General features: G+C 46.3%; 1 protein-coding gene across 1 annotated transcript; it reads right to left on the bottom strand.

The window, feature by feature from the left end:
• Positions 1 to 12,009: 12,009 nt before the first annotated feature.
• On the bottom strand, positions 12,010 to 13,085 carry LOC135900106 (uncharacterized). Its single transcript, XM_065429553.2, has 2 exons — positions 13,031 to 13,085; positions 12,010 to 12,847 (listed from the first exon to the last, which is right to left on the bottom strand). The coding sequence occupies exons 1-2, from the start codon at positions 13,077 to 13,079 to the stop codon at positions 12,264 to 12,266; spliced, it is 633 nt and encodes a 210-aa protein (XP_065285625.1). The 5' UTR covers positions 13,080 to 13,085; the 3' UTR covers positions 12,010 to 12,263.
• Positions 13,086 to 20,795: the final 7,710 nt, after the last annotated feature.

Genomic DNA, 20,795 nt, shown 5'->3' on the forward strand with positions numbered 1-20,795 from the left:
CTGCACGCAGTTGCTGCTTGCGCCTGGCAGCACGAGCCTGTTCTTGTGCCCGGGTTGCAGCAACGGCACGGCGTAGGTGAGCTCGTCGCCGGTTCTGCTCGCTATGTTGCTGATCGAAAGCTGCCTGATCCTCAGGAGTACGTATGACGCGTGGTCTACCCATATTGGAGCCGGAGAGAAACTGTTGCTCACACGCTCGGCTGTGACGGGGAGGAACGACGCCATTACTGGCGCAGCCAATCGGGTGCCTCTCTTTCTATTTTTATTATCGCGCATGAGCATGGGCTTGCGCCGGAGGAGTTTTCGGCGTACAGGCAACAGACGGATGGTCGGACAAATCGGCTAGGCAGATAGAGATTCGCTGTAAAGTTGGAGTTGGCCCCAAACTAAAGCTTTCTCTCATAGACACGGAGTTGGGCTGTAGAGTACTCCATACCCGTTTCCTGCGGGAAGGAGTATGTCGAACAACCCTCTGGGCAAATGCAAGACTTAGACACTTAGCTATAACCGCGACACTGGCAATGCACATCAACAAGTGCGACTGGTCTGCACACCGTTTGGCGACACGAGGTTCACTTCTCACGAAAAAAGGCAAACGGAGTAGGAAGATTATAGAGACATTTCACATCATGTCCAGTAGAGGCAAAATGCGTTAGCACACCCTCCATATCTTTAAAAGATACTGAAACAGCATATCTTCAAAAAGTGTACCATCGCGCATAGAAGCAAGCAAGACGAAGTACCAAAAGAAAAAAAAATGAAACTTGCTCGTGTGCATTGTAACAGTTCAGAGGCTTAGTGAGTACCTTATTCTCCAATTATTTTGTCATGCTACTCCACCCAACGCCGTTTCTGAACGATGCCTGAAGCGCAACTCCTCCCCCTCGTGGACGTATAACTAGAAATTAGTCTCATTTGAAAGGCCCGTACCTTTTAAAGGCCAAGCAACAAATCTTCGACCATGTATAAACCGTAGTTTCAGATAGTGCAGATATACACCAGTTTATCTGCAAAATATCCTGTTTGAAATACGAGTGAATATGTCAGAAAAAGTTCGCAAACGTAGATGTATCGACGCAAAAACGGGGGGAAGGGGGGAGGGGAATGCCACCATTACTGCTTGCCGGAAATGACACAGCACTAAGACCGGTGAGAATCAGTGCGAGCGACTCCTGGTTCCTCCTCTTCGGTTTAATCATGGAGTTTCATACAATAAGTATTCTAGGGAACTATGGCACTAGTGTGTACGGGAGCTGCAGTTGGGGCGGTTCAGCCGGAATGGGAATTATTGGAAGTACATGTATTTGCCTAAGCTTCGCCCTTCTGCCTTCAAACGGCTTCGTGACTTTGTAAACTCGTAATTTCAACAAAGTACTGTGTAATAAGTAGATAAACATGAATAAAAAATCTTCGATGGCAGGATTTCAGCACAGGATCTCAGTACAGACGCCCGATATTGAAACCATTATGCCCCGTACGCATGCATCGACATACACCCTTATCAATTTCTCGCGGGCAAGTCGGCGCGTTGAGACGTCTGGCGCGTTTCGATCTGGCAACTTCCACAGCTTGAACCACTGCAATTAAAAGCAGTTGTGTGTGTTCGCAGAGTATTCAGCACTTAAAGAAGTATACATTTCTCTGAAATTTAGGACAATGAAGGCAGATAAATCGTATAGTAAACAAAGCCACAGGAACGTCTCAATCCACAAGCCCGAAGATCAGCCAAATCCGTCTACTTTCCATCATTCCCATGGTGGCTGAACGATCGCAGCGCCAAAGTTCCCTCTAGTAATTATTGCATGAAACTCTACGGGTTGCCCCTCCTCGCTTCAGTCTCTGCCGTCGTCAGCTATATGGACGTGCGCACTCGGTATTTTGATTTACGAGTATACGGCAGCCCGCGCGGTACTGCGGACTAGCTGCTCCTCCATGGCGGCCCGTTGCTACAGGAAGGGTCGCATCGCACCATCCTGCCTTCAGCGTGTGCGGCCACATCGAGACATTGGATTGCCTCATTTGCGCCTGTCCATCACTGGCGCAGGAACCATCCAGGGTCGTCACCATCTAGACTAACCAAGTTCGCTGATTAATTAATGAAGTCGCTCAATTTGGCTTTCTGAGTGGCCTTTCCACAGAACTTGCGCTTTTAAGTCAATAAGATTCTATTCTTAGAGCGTTAGAAGAAAAGCAATCAGTAATAGGCACTCACACAGATTTTTCCAAGGCGTTTGATCGTCTGATTAATGTAACTTTACTAAAAAAATTACAGCTGTACCATGTTCGCGGTTTACGATAAGGTCTCATAGCATCATATCACCAGGGTCGTATTCAATGTGTCGAAAGAAATGATCATTTAACCTCAGGTGAACCCGTAAATACAGGAGTTCCCCAAGGGGTCATTTTAGGTCCCTTACTGTTTAATTTTTATAGTAATGACCTAATAAATATTAGTAATACATCAAGACGTGTCTTAAACGCAGGTGGTACAACACTGCTGCTCCGTTCCCAGCATTCCCAGAGTATAACTAACGACGTAAATAGCATTCTCAAAAGTTTTAGAACGTAGTGCAATTTGGATTCATTAGAAATAGATGTAGGCAAAACAAAAGCTGCCCTATTTTCACTCCTCAGGCAAACTTCTCACTAACGGACACTCGGGTTTTGCGTAATTCCTTCCATTGAGATTGTTGATGTCATTAAAACTCTTGGAGTATACTTTCATAAAAATTTGTCGTGGGATACACATTTATCAACCGTCTCATTTCTCGCACTTCCACAGCTGTTGGTGTATTAGCAAAATCAGATTTTTTTACTCCTTGCTAGTATATCCCCACTTTATCACGGATTATATTTTTCTCAAGGAAGCTACTGTTTTCTTGTCTGGGGCACGCCGAGAATAACAAATATAAACAGATTACAGATACGACAAAAGAAAGCCACCCATCATGTAGCTGGGAAACACTACAAAAACAAACACAGCGCCACTTGACACGCGTTCTTGCATAATTTCTCTTCACAGCTTCTATGCATACAATTTAGACCGCAGAAATAAACAAAGCTTTCAATTTTCTCATGGAACACTACGTTCATTAGCAAACCTTAAATTAAAAACACACCTATACCCCTTCTGAATTACCAAACTTGGATTATACCATACACAGAACAGATGTTTAATTATGAGTTAGTAGACGTTACATCACATGATTCCTAAACTTTTGAACTACTTGCTGAAACATGAAATAATTATTGCACGTATCAGTAAAAAAGCAATGAGAAAGTTTTTTTTGTGTGTGTGACTTCGGTAACGTATATCTGTGAACAATTGTGTTTCTCTTGTTTCTATAGTTATATGTTCTTATAGCCTTTTTTTTGTGAATTACGATTATACATATTGAGTGTGTTTTTTTATGCCAAAAATCACATGTAGTGTTATGCTGTCTGCCTTGTAAGGGGGCCCCGAATGCCCATCATGTGAACGAAGATTCACTTTTTGTTCTGGCCTCCTCCATTTTTTTAGGTGAAAAAAATGGAATAAAATTGAACTGAATTGCATTAAATAGGCGTCCGGCTCCCCAACGATGCCTTTTGCCATGGGGCCTGCGTGATCCTACTGCCACGGACGGTTGAGGCAACCTGCTCTCAATGGCCGAATGGTTAGCGCATCAAGCTGCTGTCTTGAGTAAATGGTCGAATAGGTGTCGCATAGGGTTGCTGTACTGACGTAGCACGTTTGGAACCCGGCCATCGGATCAACTTGGGTCTGTGCCAGTGTGTACAGTGTGTAATCTTTTTCACGCCGACATGAGTCACTGTAGACGCGGGACTGGGTAGGCACCGTTGTCCGAACGACCTCTTTGAGACCGAATGGGAGTATACTGGGTATGTGCCACTGGGTCTGTGCTGGTGGTCTCCAACGAACCTGATTTATGCCAACTTGGGCAACTGGGTGTGTGTCAGTATGTATGTGCCGCTTTTCAATGAAGGTCATTGACGCCAACTTGGGTAAATAGTTATGTTCCGCCCTATGATGACGAAGAAATATCCCTTAAATTTATCCGATGCTGAGTAGAATCCAACCCACGGCACAAGGGTTATTCACTGAACGACCCACCAATTTGGATCACTGAGTGTGTGCCACTGAGTGCGCGGCAAGCGAGTGACAGCGTCGGCAGGCACCGGCGCGCCACACTTATCGTCTCGGCGGCTACGAGCGTAGTTCTCGGCAGTGCTACTTGATCGTGCAGCGTGTCCAGTCAAAAGTACATGCAAGGAAGAGAAACAGGCTTTAATGATATTGCTACGGCACAATATGTGCGATCACGAAAGGCCAGCAGTGTGACCACGATATTTTTGACTTTAACGATCGTCCTTTAGCCCAAACTACAGCTGTCAAACATCGCATTAATACCGGCGATGCCCCTCCTATTCATCGCCGCCCGTATCGAGTGTCACCAGCTGAGCGTCAAGTTATTCACGCAGAAGTTCGCAAAATGCTTGCCAAGAACATTATTGAACCGTCATGTAGTCCTTGGGCGTCACCGGTTGTGCTGGTAAAAAAGAAGGATGGCTCATGGCGCTTTTGCGTGGATTATCGGCACCTTAACAGGGTTACCAAAAAGGACGTGTATCCCCTACCTCGGATTGATGACGCCCTTGACTGCCTCCACGGTGCTCGCTATTTCTCCTCTATTGACCTTCGCTCCGGCTATTGGCAGATTGCCGTGGACGATCTCGACCGCCGATGAGCAGTACCGAGACCGACCGAGCAGTACCGATGAGCAGTACCGATGTCGCCGACCGCCGACATCGCCGATGAGCAGTACCGAGACCTATCGCTGCGAGTACTCATCGAGCGTCTGCGCTCTACACCTACCGCCGCATCCGTTCGCCGATATGTCCTCCAGGGCGGCATTCTGTACCGAAGGAGCTTCCTCCCTGATGGCCCTGATCTTCTTCTTGTCGTGCCAAAACATCTACGACAGACTGTGCTCTTTGAGATGCATGACGCACCCACTGCAGGACATCTTGGGGTAACCCACACGTACGACCGCATCCGCCACCGCTTCTATTGGCCTGGTCTCGCTCGCTCCGTTCGACGCTATGTTGCTGCCTGTGATCCCTGCCAGCGTCGGAAGACACCTCAGGTGCTACCTGCCGGTCATCTCCAGCCGATCACCGTCCCTGTGGAACCATTCTTTCGTGTTGGATTAGACCTGCTCGGTCCCTTTCCCACGTCATCCTCTGGGGACAAATGGGTAGCCGTCGCGACTGACTACGCCACCCGATACGCTATCACTCGGGCTCTCCCTACCAGCTGCGCCACTGACGTCGCGGACTTTCTCTTGCGTGACATTATCTTGCTTCATGGCGCCCCGCGACAGCTGCTTACTGACCGTGGTCGAAACTTCCTCTCGAAAGTTATCGCTGACATTGTGCGTTCCTGCTCCATTCAACACAAACTGACTACTTCATACCATCCTCAAACCAATGGCCTGACAGAGCGGTTAAACCGTACTCTTACCGATATGCTGGCCAAGTACGTTTCCAAGGACCACCACGACTGGGACATTGCCCTTCCTTACGGAACATTTGCGTACAATTCTTCCCGGCACGACACCGCCGGATTTTCTCCCTTTTATCTACTGTACGGTCGCGAACCTACCTTGCCCCTAGACACGGCACTTCCTCCTGCTGCGGTCTCAACAAGCGAGTATGCGCGCGACGCCATCGCCCTCGCCGGCCATGCACGCCAGCTTGCCCGTGCTCGACTTACGGCCTCACAGACCACTCAGCAGTGTCAGTACAACGCCCGCCATCGTGACGTACAGTTTTCACCTGGTGCGCTCGTGCTCCTGTGGTCGCCCTCTCGTCACGTCGGACTTTCAGAGAAGCTTCTTTCGCGATACACAGGGCCCTACCGCGTGCTGCGCCAGGTGACGCCTGTGACTTACGAAATTGCTCCTGTGGGCTCAAGCTCGTCCTCTCCTGTGGCATGTAGTGATGTCGTACACGTCAGTAGGCTCAAGGCCTACTACACTGCTTCCGAGTCCGATCTTTAGTCGCTCCGGGACGGCGCTTTTGCAGCCGGGGGTAGTGCTACGGCACAATATGTGCGATCACGAAAGGCCAGCAGTGTGAAGACGACGACGACGATTTAGAAGCTAGCGCGGGCTGTTGCCTCTTGGCCAAGCGCAGCGTATCTTCCTTGTAAATATATTTGTACATAGCTTGTCGTCTGCGTCTTCCTACGTAACAATATGATGGAGATGTCAGCCTGGCTGTTCGCCTGACATGCTACTCCAGGTGTTGTGTGACGATTATGATATATACAGTGATAAACGCTGAACAGTGCATAACAAACGCGCACGCACGCGCGCACACACGCACACACGCACACACGCACACACACACACACACGCACGCACACGCACACACACGCACGCACACACACACACGCACACACGCACGCACGCACACACGCACGCACGCACATACACACACACGCGCGCAAACACACACACACACACACACACACACACACACACACACACACACACACACACACACACACATACATATATATATATATACCAGCGTTCGAACTGATCCGCGTGCCATGCATTTAGGAGACTACGCGCGGAGCGAAGACGAACAAACTTCAAAGACAGCAGTGCAGAGTGCAGACCAACAGTAGGACAAGCTTTCACTGGCACGGGCTTCATCGCGGCCTTGTCTGTTTTTTTGTGGTCACGCCAAGAATCGACGCGAAGCGTGCTCTATTCTGTTCCCAATCTTGTGGTGGTACCGCTGCTCGGATAATCCCGTTTTTCCTTATAGCAGCAAATAAAAACAAGGCTTTATTGATCAGAATGAAAAGAACTCGTAATTGCCATAGCATTGGCGCACGCGCAGCAATGAGGCCGGCGGCGTTTTCCGTTTTTGTAATAGGGTGGGGAGATCAGCGTCACTGACACTATTTAATTTTCGTTTTCGTTCAGGGATGCCTACAGCCAAAATACTGCGCGCCATAGTACCTACGACGATTTTTGTGAAGTTGTTGTCTTGCAAGATATGAATGTCGGGCTTCAATTTTGCAAACGCAATATTGCCGCTAAAATTGGTAATTATTACTTTATAACGATATTTTTTGTTACTCGTGACGTGAGCCATATTTTCCACGATGCCGCATTTGTATTGGCTGCCAAGCCTTACAGTCGGACAGAAGATCTGCACATGCAGTTATCACAAGTTATGAGTGCAGTGCCCTGTGTTATTTGGCGCCGAAAAAACAGCATGTATACCTGCTGCATTCGCGATCTCTGCGAAAGAAAGCGAAGGAGGGGGGGACCCGGGGCACGTGCGCGGTATCCAAGGTGGCTGTACTGGTGCTGAAACCCGGAAAATGTCGATATCCTCGCCTTCCTCGACTACACCCGGTGGGGGGGGGGGGAGGGGGTGACCGAAGAGGTATTGGCCCCGGGTGCCAGACGACCTAGCTACGCCACTGAGATTGTGTACGACAAAAAAGAACTAGTAGAGCTGTAGGTATAACTTGCGGCTAGCCGTGTGGCATATTTCTCCTGGATGATTTGTGGTTTCATCACTTTTTGGATTTTCTAAACACGTGCTCCGCAACTGAAAACGCGCTTTTTGGTAGCCTGTGAGCAGTGTTTTTGATTCCCTGTGCTTCTAGACTTGTAGAATATGACTGAACGCAAATAAGAGAAAAAATAAATGATGATCCAAGCTCACGTTGGAATCTATGTAAAGCGAAACATTGGTGAAGTGGTTAATTAAATGCTGTACAACTTACAGCGATGCGTACACATGTGTTTACTTTCATCTATGTAGCGGCCAAGCTCATGTTATGTTTACGTTTATCCATCATAAAATACATAACTGTAATCTCCTGTACTTTTTATGTTTATACACTACACCGCATCAACCAATGTCAAAATGCGAACCCGAAATCAGGTGGATGCACAGTGTCAGATGTCTTCGTAGCGATGTCACAAGGTCGAAGATGATGTATTGATTCTTCTAGACAGAAGAATGTCGATATCAGGTTATGTACGGATAAGTACGACACATATCTAGCTACACTTAAGGATCTGTACCTTTTGTGTCATAGTGGCACAGACCAATTCTGGAGGATTGGCCAAGAATGTGCACACTCCCCCAGTGGCCCATAAAAAATTTGTGAATAAAAGAAAATCGAGTAAATCAAATAATCTACAGAACATGAGGCCATTTGCTGCCACTTTGATTCGGCGCACATATAAACTTCGGGTATATGCACACAAATATATCCGTCAAGACACCACCCAACCAACCGAGCAGCAGCAGCTGCACGCCACCTACGTGCTTCACTGCCAGCACTATTCTCACAGCAAAGTTCCTGGTCAATGTAAATAAATTCCTCGCGGATGACAGCACGGATGTTCTTGTTCTGGTGGCTGGGCTTACACCCCAGCTGTTCATCTTGTTGCTCACTTGCTCCTTTGTCACCTTTTCATCGCTTTATTACTTTGTCCCTATTCATGATAGGTAATTGGAGTCCGCTTTAACTGATCGTCGTATCCTAAGCTATGTAATGAGCACATTGCGCTTCCTGCGCACTGCATAGTAAGCCATGAGCTATACGTTTAGCCTCCCTACATTTCGTCTTCTCAGTCTCTCAGGACTTTCAGACATAACTTCCGACTGGCTTCCCAATATTTGATACCGCGTGCTGCATGTGCTGCGGACAATTTTCAAAACACCAAATAATGATTGGCCGTGGGAATGCATTCAAGGCGACAAGCATGGTATTCAGGCAAGCTCTTGTCAAATAATACCCCTTTTCGATTGTCAAGCAGTGAAACGTAAACTCTGCTCCCCTGGTCGCGCCGAGAATGCAACCCTGGACTTTTCATTCAAAGACCGGCGTTCTAAAGGCTAAGCCGTGAGACCATCGGACCTATAGCGTGCGCTTGTAAGGTCAACTGCTGCCTGAAACACGCTATAGGCATATATTAGAAGATGATACTTTCTGATGACAAAAAAAAATGCCCGCCTGTCATTATGCATTGTATGTAACAATGACAAGTATTTTCTGGCAGATAAAAACGCTGTTCATTTATTTATTTATATTGAGCAGAAACTTCTTCTCTTAGCTTGACGTTCTCCGTACGTGAACGGTGGCCATGTCATCGTTTTGTGACCGTTTCGTCCAATTCGTCGTGCGACAACGGCAGCTAGTCACCCGCATAGATTTCGCTGCACTTGCATTCGGCATTTGCTGTTTGTTCGTTAAAAATGCCGCTTTTTGGTAATTCTTTCAGTGTGCTAATTTCTCAGGGAAGTATTTAGAGATGTCGCAGAAAGTATAAATCACAGCAGACAGCAAAATACGGTTTTCGGGCTGAAGTTCAATGATGAAAGGAGCGCACTTATGGGCTAATTTGTGTGGCATTATGCACTACAGTGCTAGCGCAAAGAGAGCACGCAAGACGACGTTCTTTGAACTGTACATAATGCAAGGAAAACCTCAGAATTATTCGTCATTCGTCAACTATTCATTCTAAGAGCAACTTTCGAGAAACAAGTAAACCTTACAACTGGAGTCCTGCTTGCACAACACGAAGTTCGACGGTTATCTGTAACTAATTAGAACAACATTTGTGTGTATGGAACATTAGTGCAGAAACTGTGCAGTAATGCTCCCAGGCACGAGTTTAATAAGTTTCCCTGCTACACTGCTAGAAAGTCAGTTTAGTTCTGGGCGCGTATACAAACAATAAAAACAAAACAGAAACACAAAAAGAAAATGCAAGAGCAAATGCCAGCCACTCCTGATGCTGGACATCTTGTGGAAAAAACTGTTCGTTAGTTAGGCCTCTTCGACCAAATTGTCCGAGCTTTTAATCCACAAGTGCTCTTTGCCATTGTCCGGATGCCTTCGCTAATAATATGCCCAGCATCAGAATTGGTTGTAATTCGTTCTTACTAACAGTTCAAGTGTAAGAGCTTTTTGTGAATAGGGGCCCAGTTCTTATGCTACGACTGACCTTAAGAGCGGTTGCCAAACAACAGTGATGTTGCACATATCATTAACGAAGGCGGCCAGCGAATGACAAGGAGCTCTTACGAAGGAAAAGCTTTGACGAACTTATTTGGCCCCTGGTTCTTTTCATCCATATCAAACCTATACAACAGAGACCTATACACAGATCACAACATACAGCATGAAACGACAGGCACTGTTCATGGCTTCATTGCTATTAACCCTATTTTTTCATCGATGCATGTATGTTAATAAGCTGTGGACTCGGCCCTGTTTCCTAACATTTATTTGTTAGCCGCGGGTTCCTCGATAAATAACTATTCTCCCCCGCTGAGGTGTGACAATTATGACTTTTCATTGCCATAAAAAAAAAGTGGTGAAAGGTTGCCTCATGATACCGGAATGCTTAAGAGAGCTGAAACAAAATGGGAATTGTGGGATACCGGCCACGGTTAAACATAAAATTGTGTACGCTAAGATAATCAGGATTGCCTGCAGACTTTTGTGATTGTTATGCAACTTCAAAAAATATACGAACAGCATAAAACCTCTACATCAATCAAACAAAGAGATGTCGAAACCTTTAGCACAGTCGAAAATTACGCTGTGTACCATGCAATTTCCTCAGAAATTGCAAAATGAGCACATTGTCAAACGACAACGTCGCAAAGTGGTTTCCAGCCTAGTTGCCCTCGTGCTTACCAGATAATATCGCAGGGCCAGCTTCAAGCATTGGTGCGTGAGCGGCTAAACCAATACCGGCGATGAACAAGATCCTGTACCGAGCGAACATTGTCGTGGAGCCAAGGTTTCAGCCCGCAGATGGTCGGCGTCATTCAGGTTCCACGTTGAGACTTCAGTCAGTGACGTTCAGCTCAGCGCACGAAAGCGGAGCACCGTCTCTTTCACGCGCTCGCTTGCGCATAGTTTGCCGCAGGCAGGCGGTCCCGCGAACCTAATTCCAAGCGGCTATGAGTCGCCTGTGTCAAGAATACTCGCCGGCGCGACCCCTTTCCGTTCCTGTTAGTTCTAGGGGGGTATTCCAGAGATTCAAAAGCCATGTTGTTCTTTATTTTGCTCTGTACAGACTCCGAAAGGGTGGTATCAAAGAGTGACGGATGCTTGCCTATTGTTGCCGAACAATATATGCTAGTGATTCAAGCTTATTCACTTAAACTTCTCCGGGAGAGAATAAGAGACGCGTAAACTGTCTTTTGGCCGTTTATTTTACACTTATTCTAGCATTCGCTGCAACGGAATACAGCATTAACGCAGGAAATATTTTACGAAGATGAAGATTTCAGTGTCATAATGAAGTGTTCGATCACATTAGAAAGAGTGAAGATCAAAGCATACCATGCAGATTAGCAATGAGCTATATTTTTCGGTAAAAAAAATGATATAAGTAAGGAAGAAGCGGAGTCAAACATACTAACGTGGCACTTAAAAAAAAAGAACGCTATATTCACTAATTGCTTTACTATTTCATATGTTATTGCCCTAATTGTTTTTTTCTTTCATAGCCAAACTGAGTGTAAACCTGCAATAATGCTGAACGAGTTTACTCAGAACAACCTTCTTATATCGATAGCTCCACACCTGCATTCCGCTCCCAAGCACATAATTCAACCAATAATTCAACCAATTAACATTCAACCAATTAGCATTCAACCAATTAACATGCCGAGAGCCTACTTGCGTAATATATTTTACAGCTTAGAGACATTGTCCAGTAATGCACCACTCTACCATCGGCCGTTGCCTTGACATCTCCTGCTGTCACTATTGGTAGGCGTCCGCGCTAACAAAACGTTCTTACCTATATACTGCGACTCTGTGAATCACAATGCACGTTCTTGTGTTCTGCTGAAAGGACTAAATAACGGCTATAAAATGTTCGTAAAATTATGCTGCAACAGAGATTTATTTTAGAGATAAAACGTATCAAGGTTGCCTGGCAACGGCTTCTCCTGTGTTACCGTATGGACCTACTCAAGCGCACTAGAATCAAAATATTCACTCTGAGATCTCGTCAGGTCTCGTCTATAGTGATCTATCGTGATGTCCTAAAACGAAGTTTTTGTTGACACGACGTTGGTACACATTACGATCACGTGCATAACTTTCTTCTCTAGCCATGCAACGTAGTTTCTCGATTCGCATATGGATGTTTGTCCTAAGGTGAAAGTGGAGGACTTGCGCGGGCGTGGGCCCTCTAGCCCTGCTGGCTGCGCAGCTGGCTCCTCCTGGGCGGTGTCAATGCGTACGTCCTACCGAGACCCAGCTCCGTAGACCTCTGTACGACACGCTCCCGGCCCATGCTCACGCGGAGAGGTTTGCTCGCCGGCTTAACGCGAGTGGCCGCTTTGTCACCGCTATTCAGGTACATCAACGCCTCTTCGTTCCCTGTGCCACCGAAGCCAAATCCCTCGCCTCCCGTGTCAATGGTACCCGAACCAGCATTGCCGAAGTCGTAGCCGCCACCCTCCTCCACGATGACCACTGTGCCGTCGTCAACGGGAACGTAGACTGGAACATAGACGTATTGAACTCCGCCGAAGCCACCACCGTACATGCCATCCAGTACCCTGCCATAAAGGGCTGTGGTCAGCGCGTTCAGTCCTGCACCACCGTAGCCACCTCCTCCCATGCCCCTGTAACCACCACTGCGGTAGCCGCCGTAGGAGCCGACTCCCCTGTAGCCTCCGAACCCGCCGTAGCCACCACGGTATCCGCCACGCATCCTGCCGCCATAGCCGTACGTGCGCTTCGATATATGGTGAAGACTTGTCGAGGAAACTGCAAACGACCAAAGAACGTATAATCTCGATAAACAAACACCATTTCATGAGATCAGCACTTCAGCATTATACCTGTTTCACCAAGCACGCACTGTGCACGTTTGGTGAAACGGCTGCTGTCCCAAATTTTTTCTCTTTGCTTGCAGTTAAAATTGAGAGCAGGAATAATCTGTCGTCTTACCAATATCGAGGAGAATCATTGCCAGCAGAACATATCTAAGTTTGGTCATCTTCGTTTGAGCACTGGTGCTGCTCTGTCAAGCTTACGATTTTCTCCTCAAAAATCGCGTGACAAAGCGTGCTTGCACAGACGACAGCTGCGCGTGCGTGCCGAAATTACTTTTACTGTGCGTGTCTACATTGTCAATAAGTTGCTTTGCTTCCCTTTCCGAAGTCATCACCTACATTCTTCCCAGTGTTGAGACACGGGCCAAGGCGCGCGAAAGAACAGTCTGGTCCGTCCTTCGCTCGATTTGAAACAGAGGTAAGCCGGCCCCAATAAATGTGGGCAAGTGTAAAATTAGCCTGATGCATGAGCACTATCCACATAGTGCTCAAAATTGCTTTACATCTTTCAACTCATTCGCTAGGAATGGCAAAGTTTGCTCTTGCTCAACTCCGCAATAGTCATATCTATATACTGAACTCCGTTACAGTGCGTGCGCATGTTACGCTGTGCTTGAAATGCGCGTTCTCCGATTGTTCTCTGAAACTGAATAGGAAACAGCAAGCTGCTGGTTCCCTTCCGTTTGTTAATATTATTTCAGTGAATCGAGCGATTTGACAACGACACAACTGTTATAAAGAAACAATTTAGAAGCTAAGTGAAAGGAAGTAATCGAACGTCGTCTACTTAACATTCTTCAAGACGTATTTTTATTGCGATTCTGGGACATTAAAACGACCAACGGAATGACGCCATCAGCTAGCCGCGGCGGGCGTCGTAGCCGCGCCCGTTGGTTGGACAGGGTTCACATAGACTGGATTAATGACAAACCTGTACGGATAATACCCGTACCCGTACCCGTAGTTGTATGTGTAGTAGGGGTAACTGTAATAAAATGGTGAATATAACGCAGAGTAACCATACAGTCCTGAGTATAAATATGGCAAATACAGCCAGCTGAGCGCCAAAAATGGCCAAATGTAACGCTTTTGCCGCCGTAGAGTTGTATTTTGTGTTTCTCTTCGCACTCGAGCTCTTATCTCTGTTTGAAGAGGGTCATGTCCAACGGGCTGCCAGCTAGAACCCAAAGCTACGCCTCGAGCGTTTTTAAAGTTGTCACTAATCTGCGCGCTTCTTGATGGCATCCTTGAGCGGTTCCCGATGCCGAAATTTCCGTCGTCTTCGCGATTAGCGATAAGATTGTAAGGCAGCTGTTTTTCAAAACGTGCTGTTCTGATGAGCTGTGACCGAATTTGTAACTGGCGCAAAGGAATTCTGTGGTCATCAATCAGGCTCCCTCTCTGGTATCGTGGTGCACGAAGTTCTGGTCCGCCTTCGGTTGCTTGCAGCTCGTCCTGAAGTACAGGTTTTCCAATCCGGGCCCCATCTGTTTGCAAACCTGAAAGCAATAACGGGGATGTTATCCTAGGTTTACATTTACCGTCTATTTTGACAAAGTACACACAAGTAGGCGCAAGACAGTGTTTTATGTTCTTTCAGCTTTGTTTTCTCGTAAACGTGTACCTAATGCGCTAGTGTTGCGCTCATTGAATTAGATCTACGACAATTGCGCAGGCGCTCACTCCGGCGGGCACCTAGCCTTTTATTCGAGCGCGTAAAATACTGCAGCCGGCACTGCAATTTCTCCTCGGTTACTGGATAACTTGTATCAGTGCATACTATTTACAGGAGACATCGCAATACTCGGCTGGTTAATTAAATAATCTTTACAAACTAAATTTGTATTTCAAGGGTTTCGGGCAAAGAATGCAATTATGCCGCTGAAGCGGGTAGTGTCTCAAAGCTTGGTAATTTACGATTTCTGAAACTATCACCAGTTTCTACTTATCGGTTCCCAAAAGTTGCTGTGAAAAACACTAATATTTCACGTAGTTTATTCAGCACTGCTTCAGAAAAACATTCCGCCGGAGTAATACGTGCCATGCCGCCACATTTCAGCGCACGTTTTGGAGGCGGACCCTTGTGAACCTAATGCCATCATGCGGAAGCCCATATGCAAGGAGGGACAGTGTACCTATGGAACGAAGCCAACAGGTTGAATCCAGGAACATCACCAAGAAATTTAACCATTGTTTTAAGAGGAAGCTTTAGCTCGGGTCCTACTATATGAATACACGTAAAAGGAAAATTCGTTTTTCTCGGCCACCACTACATGATATTGGATGAGGTTTGTTGCACTGAAAACTTTAAAATCTAGTGGCTGATGGTTACGAATTTTTCACTTAGTTCGTCAATGTTTTTTATTATAAATTGCCAGGAATCGAAAATTTTCAGAAAGCGGAACTACCAAGCTTACAACCCTCCAAGTCCGCAAGGAAACATGATACACAATTCTGTGAATTCCATCTGATAGTACATCTAAAACGGACAAAATTGATATCTTACAGATGAATCTAAAAAAAATCAGTGATATGGGAATACACCATTTGCTGAACCTTCGTACACAGCGTAACAAATTCACGTAAGATGAAAATTGACAATTGAATTTGTCCGCCTTAAATGATCTAATGGATGCCGTTTACAGAACCGCGATATATATTTTTTATGCAGAGCTATTAATTTATAAACTTCGTGCATCTGTTTTTTTCGAACTCGCAAATTTTCGAAAATTCTTTTCACAAAATTCAGATCCTAAATCGAAATCCCGCTTTCAACAGTCACTATAATTTAATTCTCTCTCAAATGCAACAAATTTCCTAAAAATCGGTCCATCGGTTATCTGAGAAAAGCGTTTTTGCGTTTTACATGTATTTGAATAGGCCGCGTTGGAGTTGGGCCCGAGCTAAAGCTCCCTCTTAAGCTGATGTGGTGAATAATTAAACATCCCGTTTACGTTTACTCATAATTTTATTTTAATAAAGGAAAAAGAAAATGCAAGTGGCACGCAAAGACAACCTTGCAACCGGTGGGTGATAAACTTTATTGAAAGGAGGAAGGGTAAAGAGGGACGTGGCTGAGGGTTAGGGCTCAAGTAAGGCTTTGGGCCTGCTTGGCCTTTTCCGCCCAGTCCACCAGTTCAAGTTGTCGGTCGACGTCCCCGGAACTGAGCCAGGCTGTCCAGTCAGTCTCGCTGCTGACGGGGGATGAGAAAACGGGAGCGAGGTGCATTCCCACATTATGTGTGTGAGTGTTCCTGTTTCTGAACAGAGCCTACATTTGTCGCTTTCCTTGCCACCTGTGATTTTGTTAATGTATTTTGGGTGTGGGTATGTGTTTGTCTGAAGTCGCGGAAACGCGACCGCTTGCGTTTTGTCGGGTTGCTTGGCCGGTGGTGGGAGCGCGCGACGCCTCAAGCGATACCGATGGGCTATTTCATAATAAGTCTCGCAGGGTTCCTCGTGTCTCTCCTCTTCATTCACGCCGTCCGCATCCGCGGACGAGGCTCGGCGCACGAGATCTCGAGCCAACCTGTGAGCCGACGCATTGCTGGGCATAGCCGCGTGAGCGGGGGTCCACACGAGGGTTTTCAAGCCGCTTAGGAGGCGTCGTGTGAGGACATGGTACGCCTGTTTGGAAATTCTACCACGGACGAACTTGCCGATGGCCTGCTTGCTGTCGCTGATGACGGTATTCGCTTCCGCATGCATGGCCATGGCAATCGCGGTTTCCTCCGCTTCCACCACTCGGTCAGCCGTGATTGTTGTATGTTCTAATAGTCCTCCGCTGTGATCCGCTACCACCACGGTCATGAGGTCGCCGCGAGGGTGTCTGGCTGCGTCTTTGCAGACCACTCCATCTTGCGAGCCATAGCGTCGCCAAATGGCTTCACTACGGGCCTGCCGACGGCCCTGATGGAACTCGGTGCATGGTAGCCGAACCTACAACGTTCTCATGAGACATCTGGTGCTCGGCAAATTGAGCTACAATAACGCTGGTCACTACGTCCCCTTTCTTGTGGATGTGCAAATCCGCCGTCGTGACCGGAGGGGTTCGACAGAGTCACTCCGTTGCCCTATGTCGCTTTCTCTCTCTTTATTAAACGCGTGTAGAGGAAAATTTGGTGCCATGGGTTGTGCATGCTACTGTCTTTCGCTTCGCCAAACAATGCGCATCAAGTGTATAGCGGCCAAGAAAATGAATATAAATTAAATGCAGATTTACGAATACGAACGCATTTACGAATATTTCACGGTAAATTCAAACGAAAAATGTACATCATAACGCATGCAAGTCAAGCAGGAAAAATCCTAACAGTTTGTTGAAGAATCATGTCAGCTCAATGCACTTTGGGAATCGGCGTAGGCGAAGCTTTCCCAACCACTCCGGTGCGGCGACCGCTCAAGCGTCGCTTCACTGCCGGCACATGGGCTGTCTCCCCTGCACCGCCGTAGCCTGGTGGTTTAATCCCTAGCATTAACAGCCAATTGGCGCGTCTCCTCTGCTCCCGCTTTCTGCCCCTCGATACCTGCAACTCTGCCTATCGTGACCCTCGCCCGCGCCGTCCTCTGCGCAGTCCAAGCACCCTCCCCCCTCCCCCCCCCCCCCCCCGACCAGCGCATCTGAACCTGTCGAACTACACAAACTAAGCTTCACTTTCAAACTATATATTTACATGTTGGATTGCGTTCACGGACCGTTCAGATCGAGATTAAGTACACACAATGCATATCACAATATCTACATAAGACGGAGTGAACTTGGGATCGGGCGCTCGCAAGGCGGGTGCTGGAAGAGAAGACGACGAGGCAGAGAATAGAACAGCCGGCTGAGTGAACGGGTGTTGGCGCAGTTAACATTTTATATATCGCAGAAGAGTAAGACTGCATGGTAGGAATTTGTACGCAGGGAATAGTTAATTAAAAAAAAACCAGACCTATCTCGCAATACACTCCAATTCACGGGCCTTCCAAGAATTTTGTCCAGAACACACAATTTTCCATTTGGCGATCATTATTTGCCCACTGCAAGAAAGGGTATGTAGCAAAAGGTACCTTTTCTATGAAAAATATCTTTACGTACGCAGTGCCTGGAGGCAGCGTCTGTGTATTGAAACAATAGACACACTGACTGTTACTTTAATAGTAAATTGTATATTCGAATCGATGCAAAATATGATGTTGTTTTGACCACTGCTTTTCTTCAAAACACACACGTCCCGATATTCGGACAGACACTTGATGCGAGGTGCTGCCTGCACCGCTTTGTGAAGGTAAGACGCCCAAGTCTCATTTCCCACCTGCGGCACACTTGCTTCATCATCGATGACTAAATTACCCGGAACGCCAAAGTGATTCGGATCCCACTCAAATTAAAGTTTGTGGTGAGGTTCTATCGCCTTTGTCGACTTTCGTGCGGGGTGGTAATCCGCCGCCATGGGCGGAGCCGGAGCCGCAATTCTTCTGCACTTCATTTTGTAATACGTGATGCCTTGAATTTGTACTTACGGAATTAATACTGATCAGTGGTGTTTAACCCTTTAATCACTGGGGATATCTCGCTAAAGTAAAGGGGGGGGGGGATTACGTAGGACGAATAGGAGGCTCGAGGTGGACATTCCGGCGTCGAGCCCTGCTGTTGTGGATTATGCGATTTGCGATAGTCCGAACACTGTGCTGTCCCTTGTAACGGTTGTGTAGAAAGCAGACATCGAACTTGCATTTTGGCTTCAGGTTTCGGTGTGTACCTGAACGGGATCTCTAAAACTACATATCCTTCCTTGTGATTTCTAGTAAATGACATTAACGAGAGGTGTCAGGCACTTGTTTAGAGACACTGCAGAGACATTGTTCTCGGGAACAATGTCTCTGTATGCTCTAAGCTCGAACTTATATGTGCATCGTTTCTGTGGTTTATTGCCTAAAGCAGTGGATGACGGGAAAATTGTGCTGCTAGGCAAAAGTGATGATGGCATATCTAAACAAATTTGAGTGTACGGAATATAGGTTGCCATTTCTATGTAATTACTACACCATGACATCTGTATATACGAGGTTCTGGACAGAAAAAAGAGCGGAATAACTATGAAGACCGAAGCGAAATACGAGAATATTTTTCCTATGACTACACAGGGCAGGCGCAGCAATGCCGATGCTGAATAGTTCCATTAAACGCCATGTTGACATTCCATTCCACGGCTTTCACTCATCGAGCCCATGTTTATATTTTATGAAAGATAGAAGTTCCCCATTGAATTCTAGAAAATGATTTTTTTTAGCAGCGGTCTTGTAAATGGGAGTACAGTGGTATTTCCATTTAAGGGCAAACCCTCTGGTGTTAAAAAATAGAACTTTGGTATAATCCAAAGGAACTCGCTGGTTCGTCTGCTTGACATAATTTTTGTTCCTTTCCTTGCCTGTATAGCGAAAGCCAATAAAGTGGCGATCTTCTCATCTGGAGGTAGCTACACGAGGTTTTCTTGACCAGTTTCACTAGAGATAAGCTCAGACACTACATGACGCCTGCGGTTTCATGGATTTTCTACATCTACCACCAGTGCTGCGAGTGGTGCTAACTAACACTTCCATGTTGTACATATATGCGCATAAATACCTAAGGAAGTGGATGGAGCGACTGCTCTCGCAGTAACTAAATTGATAGAGTCCCAGGCGCGTTATGCGGAGGTTGTGACTGGGTTCCCATTGCCGACAAGGTTGCCTTTTCTTCCACTTTGTTTTCGTTTTTGTAATACAATAAGCATATCGCAAATTTATTCCTAGTCGTGAATTATTATCACAGTATAATAGAAAACGGTTCACTTTCCTTGCCTTTTTCGTGACTTTATTGGCTTTGGATCCAGGTGGTTTTTTCCCTCACTAAAATCGAACCTCCTTTCTTTTTTTCTTTTTCCTCATTTTAAATGTAGATTCACTAAAAGCGAACCTCCCTGTTTCCTTTTCTTTCTTTTTCTTCATTGTAAATGTAGATTACAACAATCATTTTCTGTTTTGTGATAGTTTCTTTCATCTTTATCAAGTAAACCCTGGGAAAACGGTGGGAAAGGTATTTGTTGTTTCATTCTTTCGATATTCTTCCCTTAGAGATTTGTTTTCACTACGATTTCATGGCAGAGGGCTAAACTGCTACCACCGGCTTCACTCCCTGCATAATAAATTTTATGCGAAAACAGCCTCTTCTATAATAAGCAAATTCTCCTTACTGCAACAAGAAACCAACGAATTCAAACTTTACGCACATATAACTGATTTCGCAGTCATCCCTGACTTTCTTATGAACGACATGGTAGATCTTAAATTCTGGATCCCTCATTGCAGACTACAAGACAGTTTTTTCTGCATGTAACTAACCTGCTGTTTGCCCACGGCTGGTCGCTAGCATTCCGAGGAATAGCAGAATCAGGTTGATCCTGCGATGAGACTGCATCGCGGTACGCTGCCGCAGCAGGGCGACTTTCCGTTTCCAATTTCTGCACGCTCACTGACTTGGTTTGAGAGCCGTCGAGCCTAATGGAAGCCTTATATACAAGGCAAGATGCCTTCAGTACAGTTTGCGACTATGCCACTGATCTGAAAGTATAATTGTATTCCACTCAAACAGGACTGCAGGCCGAGAAACGCGAATGTATACACCAGGAAACTGCGCTTTTATGGGAATATTATGCAGTTGCTCAATGTGGTGTATCGCAGTGGCACAGCGCCGAACCAGCTTGATCGGAAAAATTGTACAAAAGTTTTTACGCGGCCCCTTAAGCGTCGGCACTTCACTATTTATTACCTGTAGAAGTACGACGCGAGTAAATATTTCCCTGTTCTCTATGTTTTGCAGTTTTATTTCAGGAGCACTTTCTCCCCACTTCACAGGC

The sequence above is a fragment of the Dermacentor albipictus genome, chromosome 1, assembly GCF_038994185.2.
Source record: "Dermacentor albipictus isolate Rhodes 1998 colony chromosome 1, USDA_Dalb.pri_finalv2, whole genome shotgun sequence".
In the NCBI taxonomy this organism is placed as follows: Eukaryota; Metazoa; Arthropoda; class Arachnida; order Ixodida; family Ixodidae; genus Dermacentor; species Dermacentor albipictus.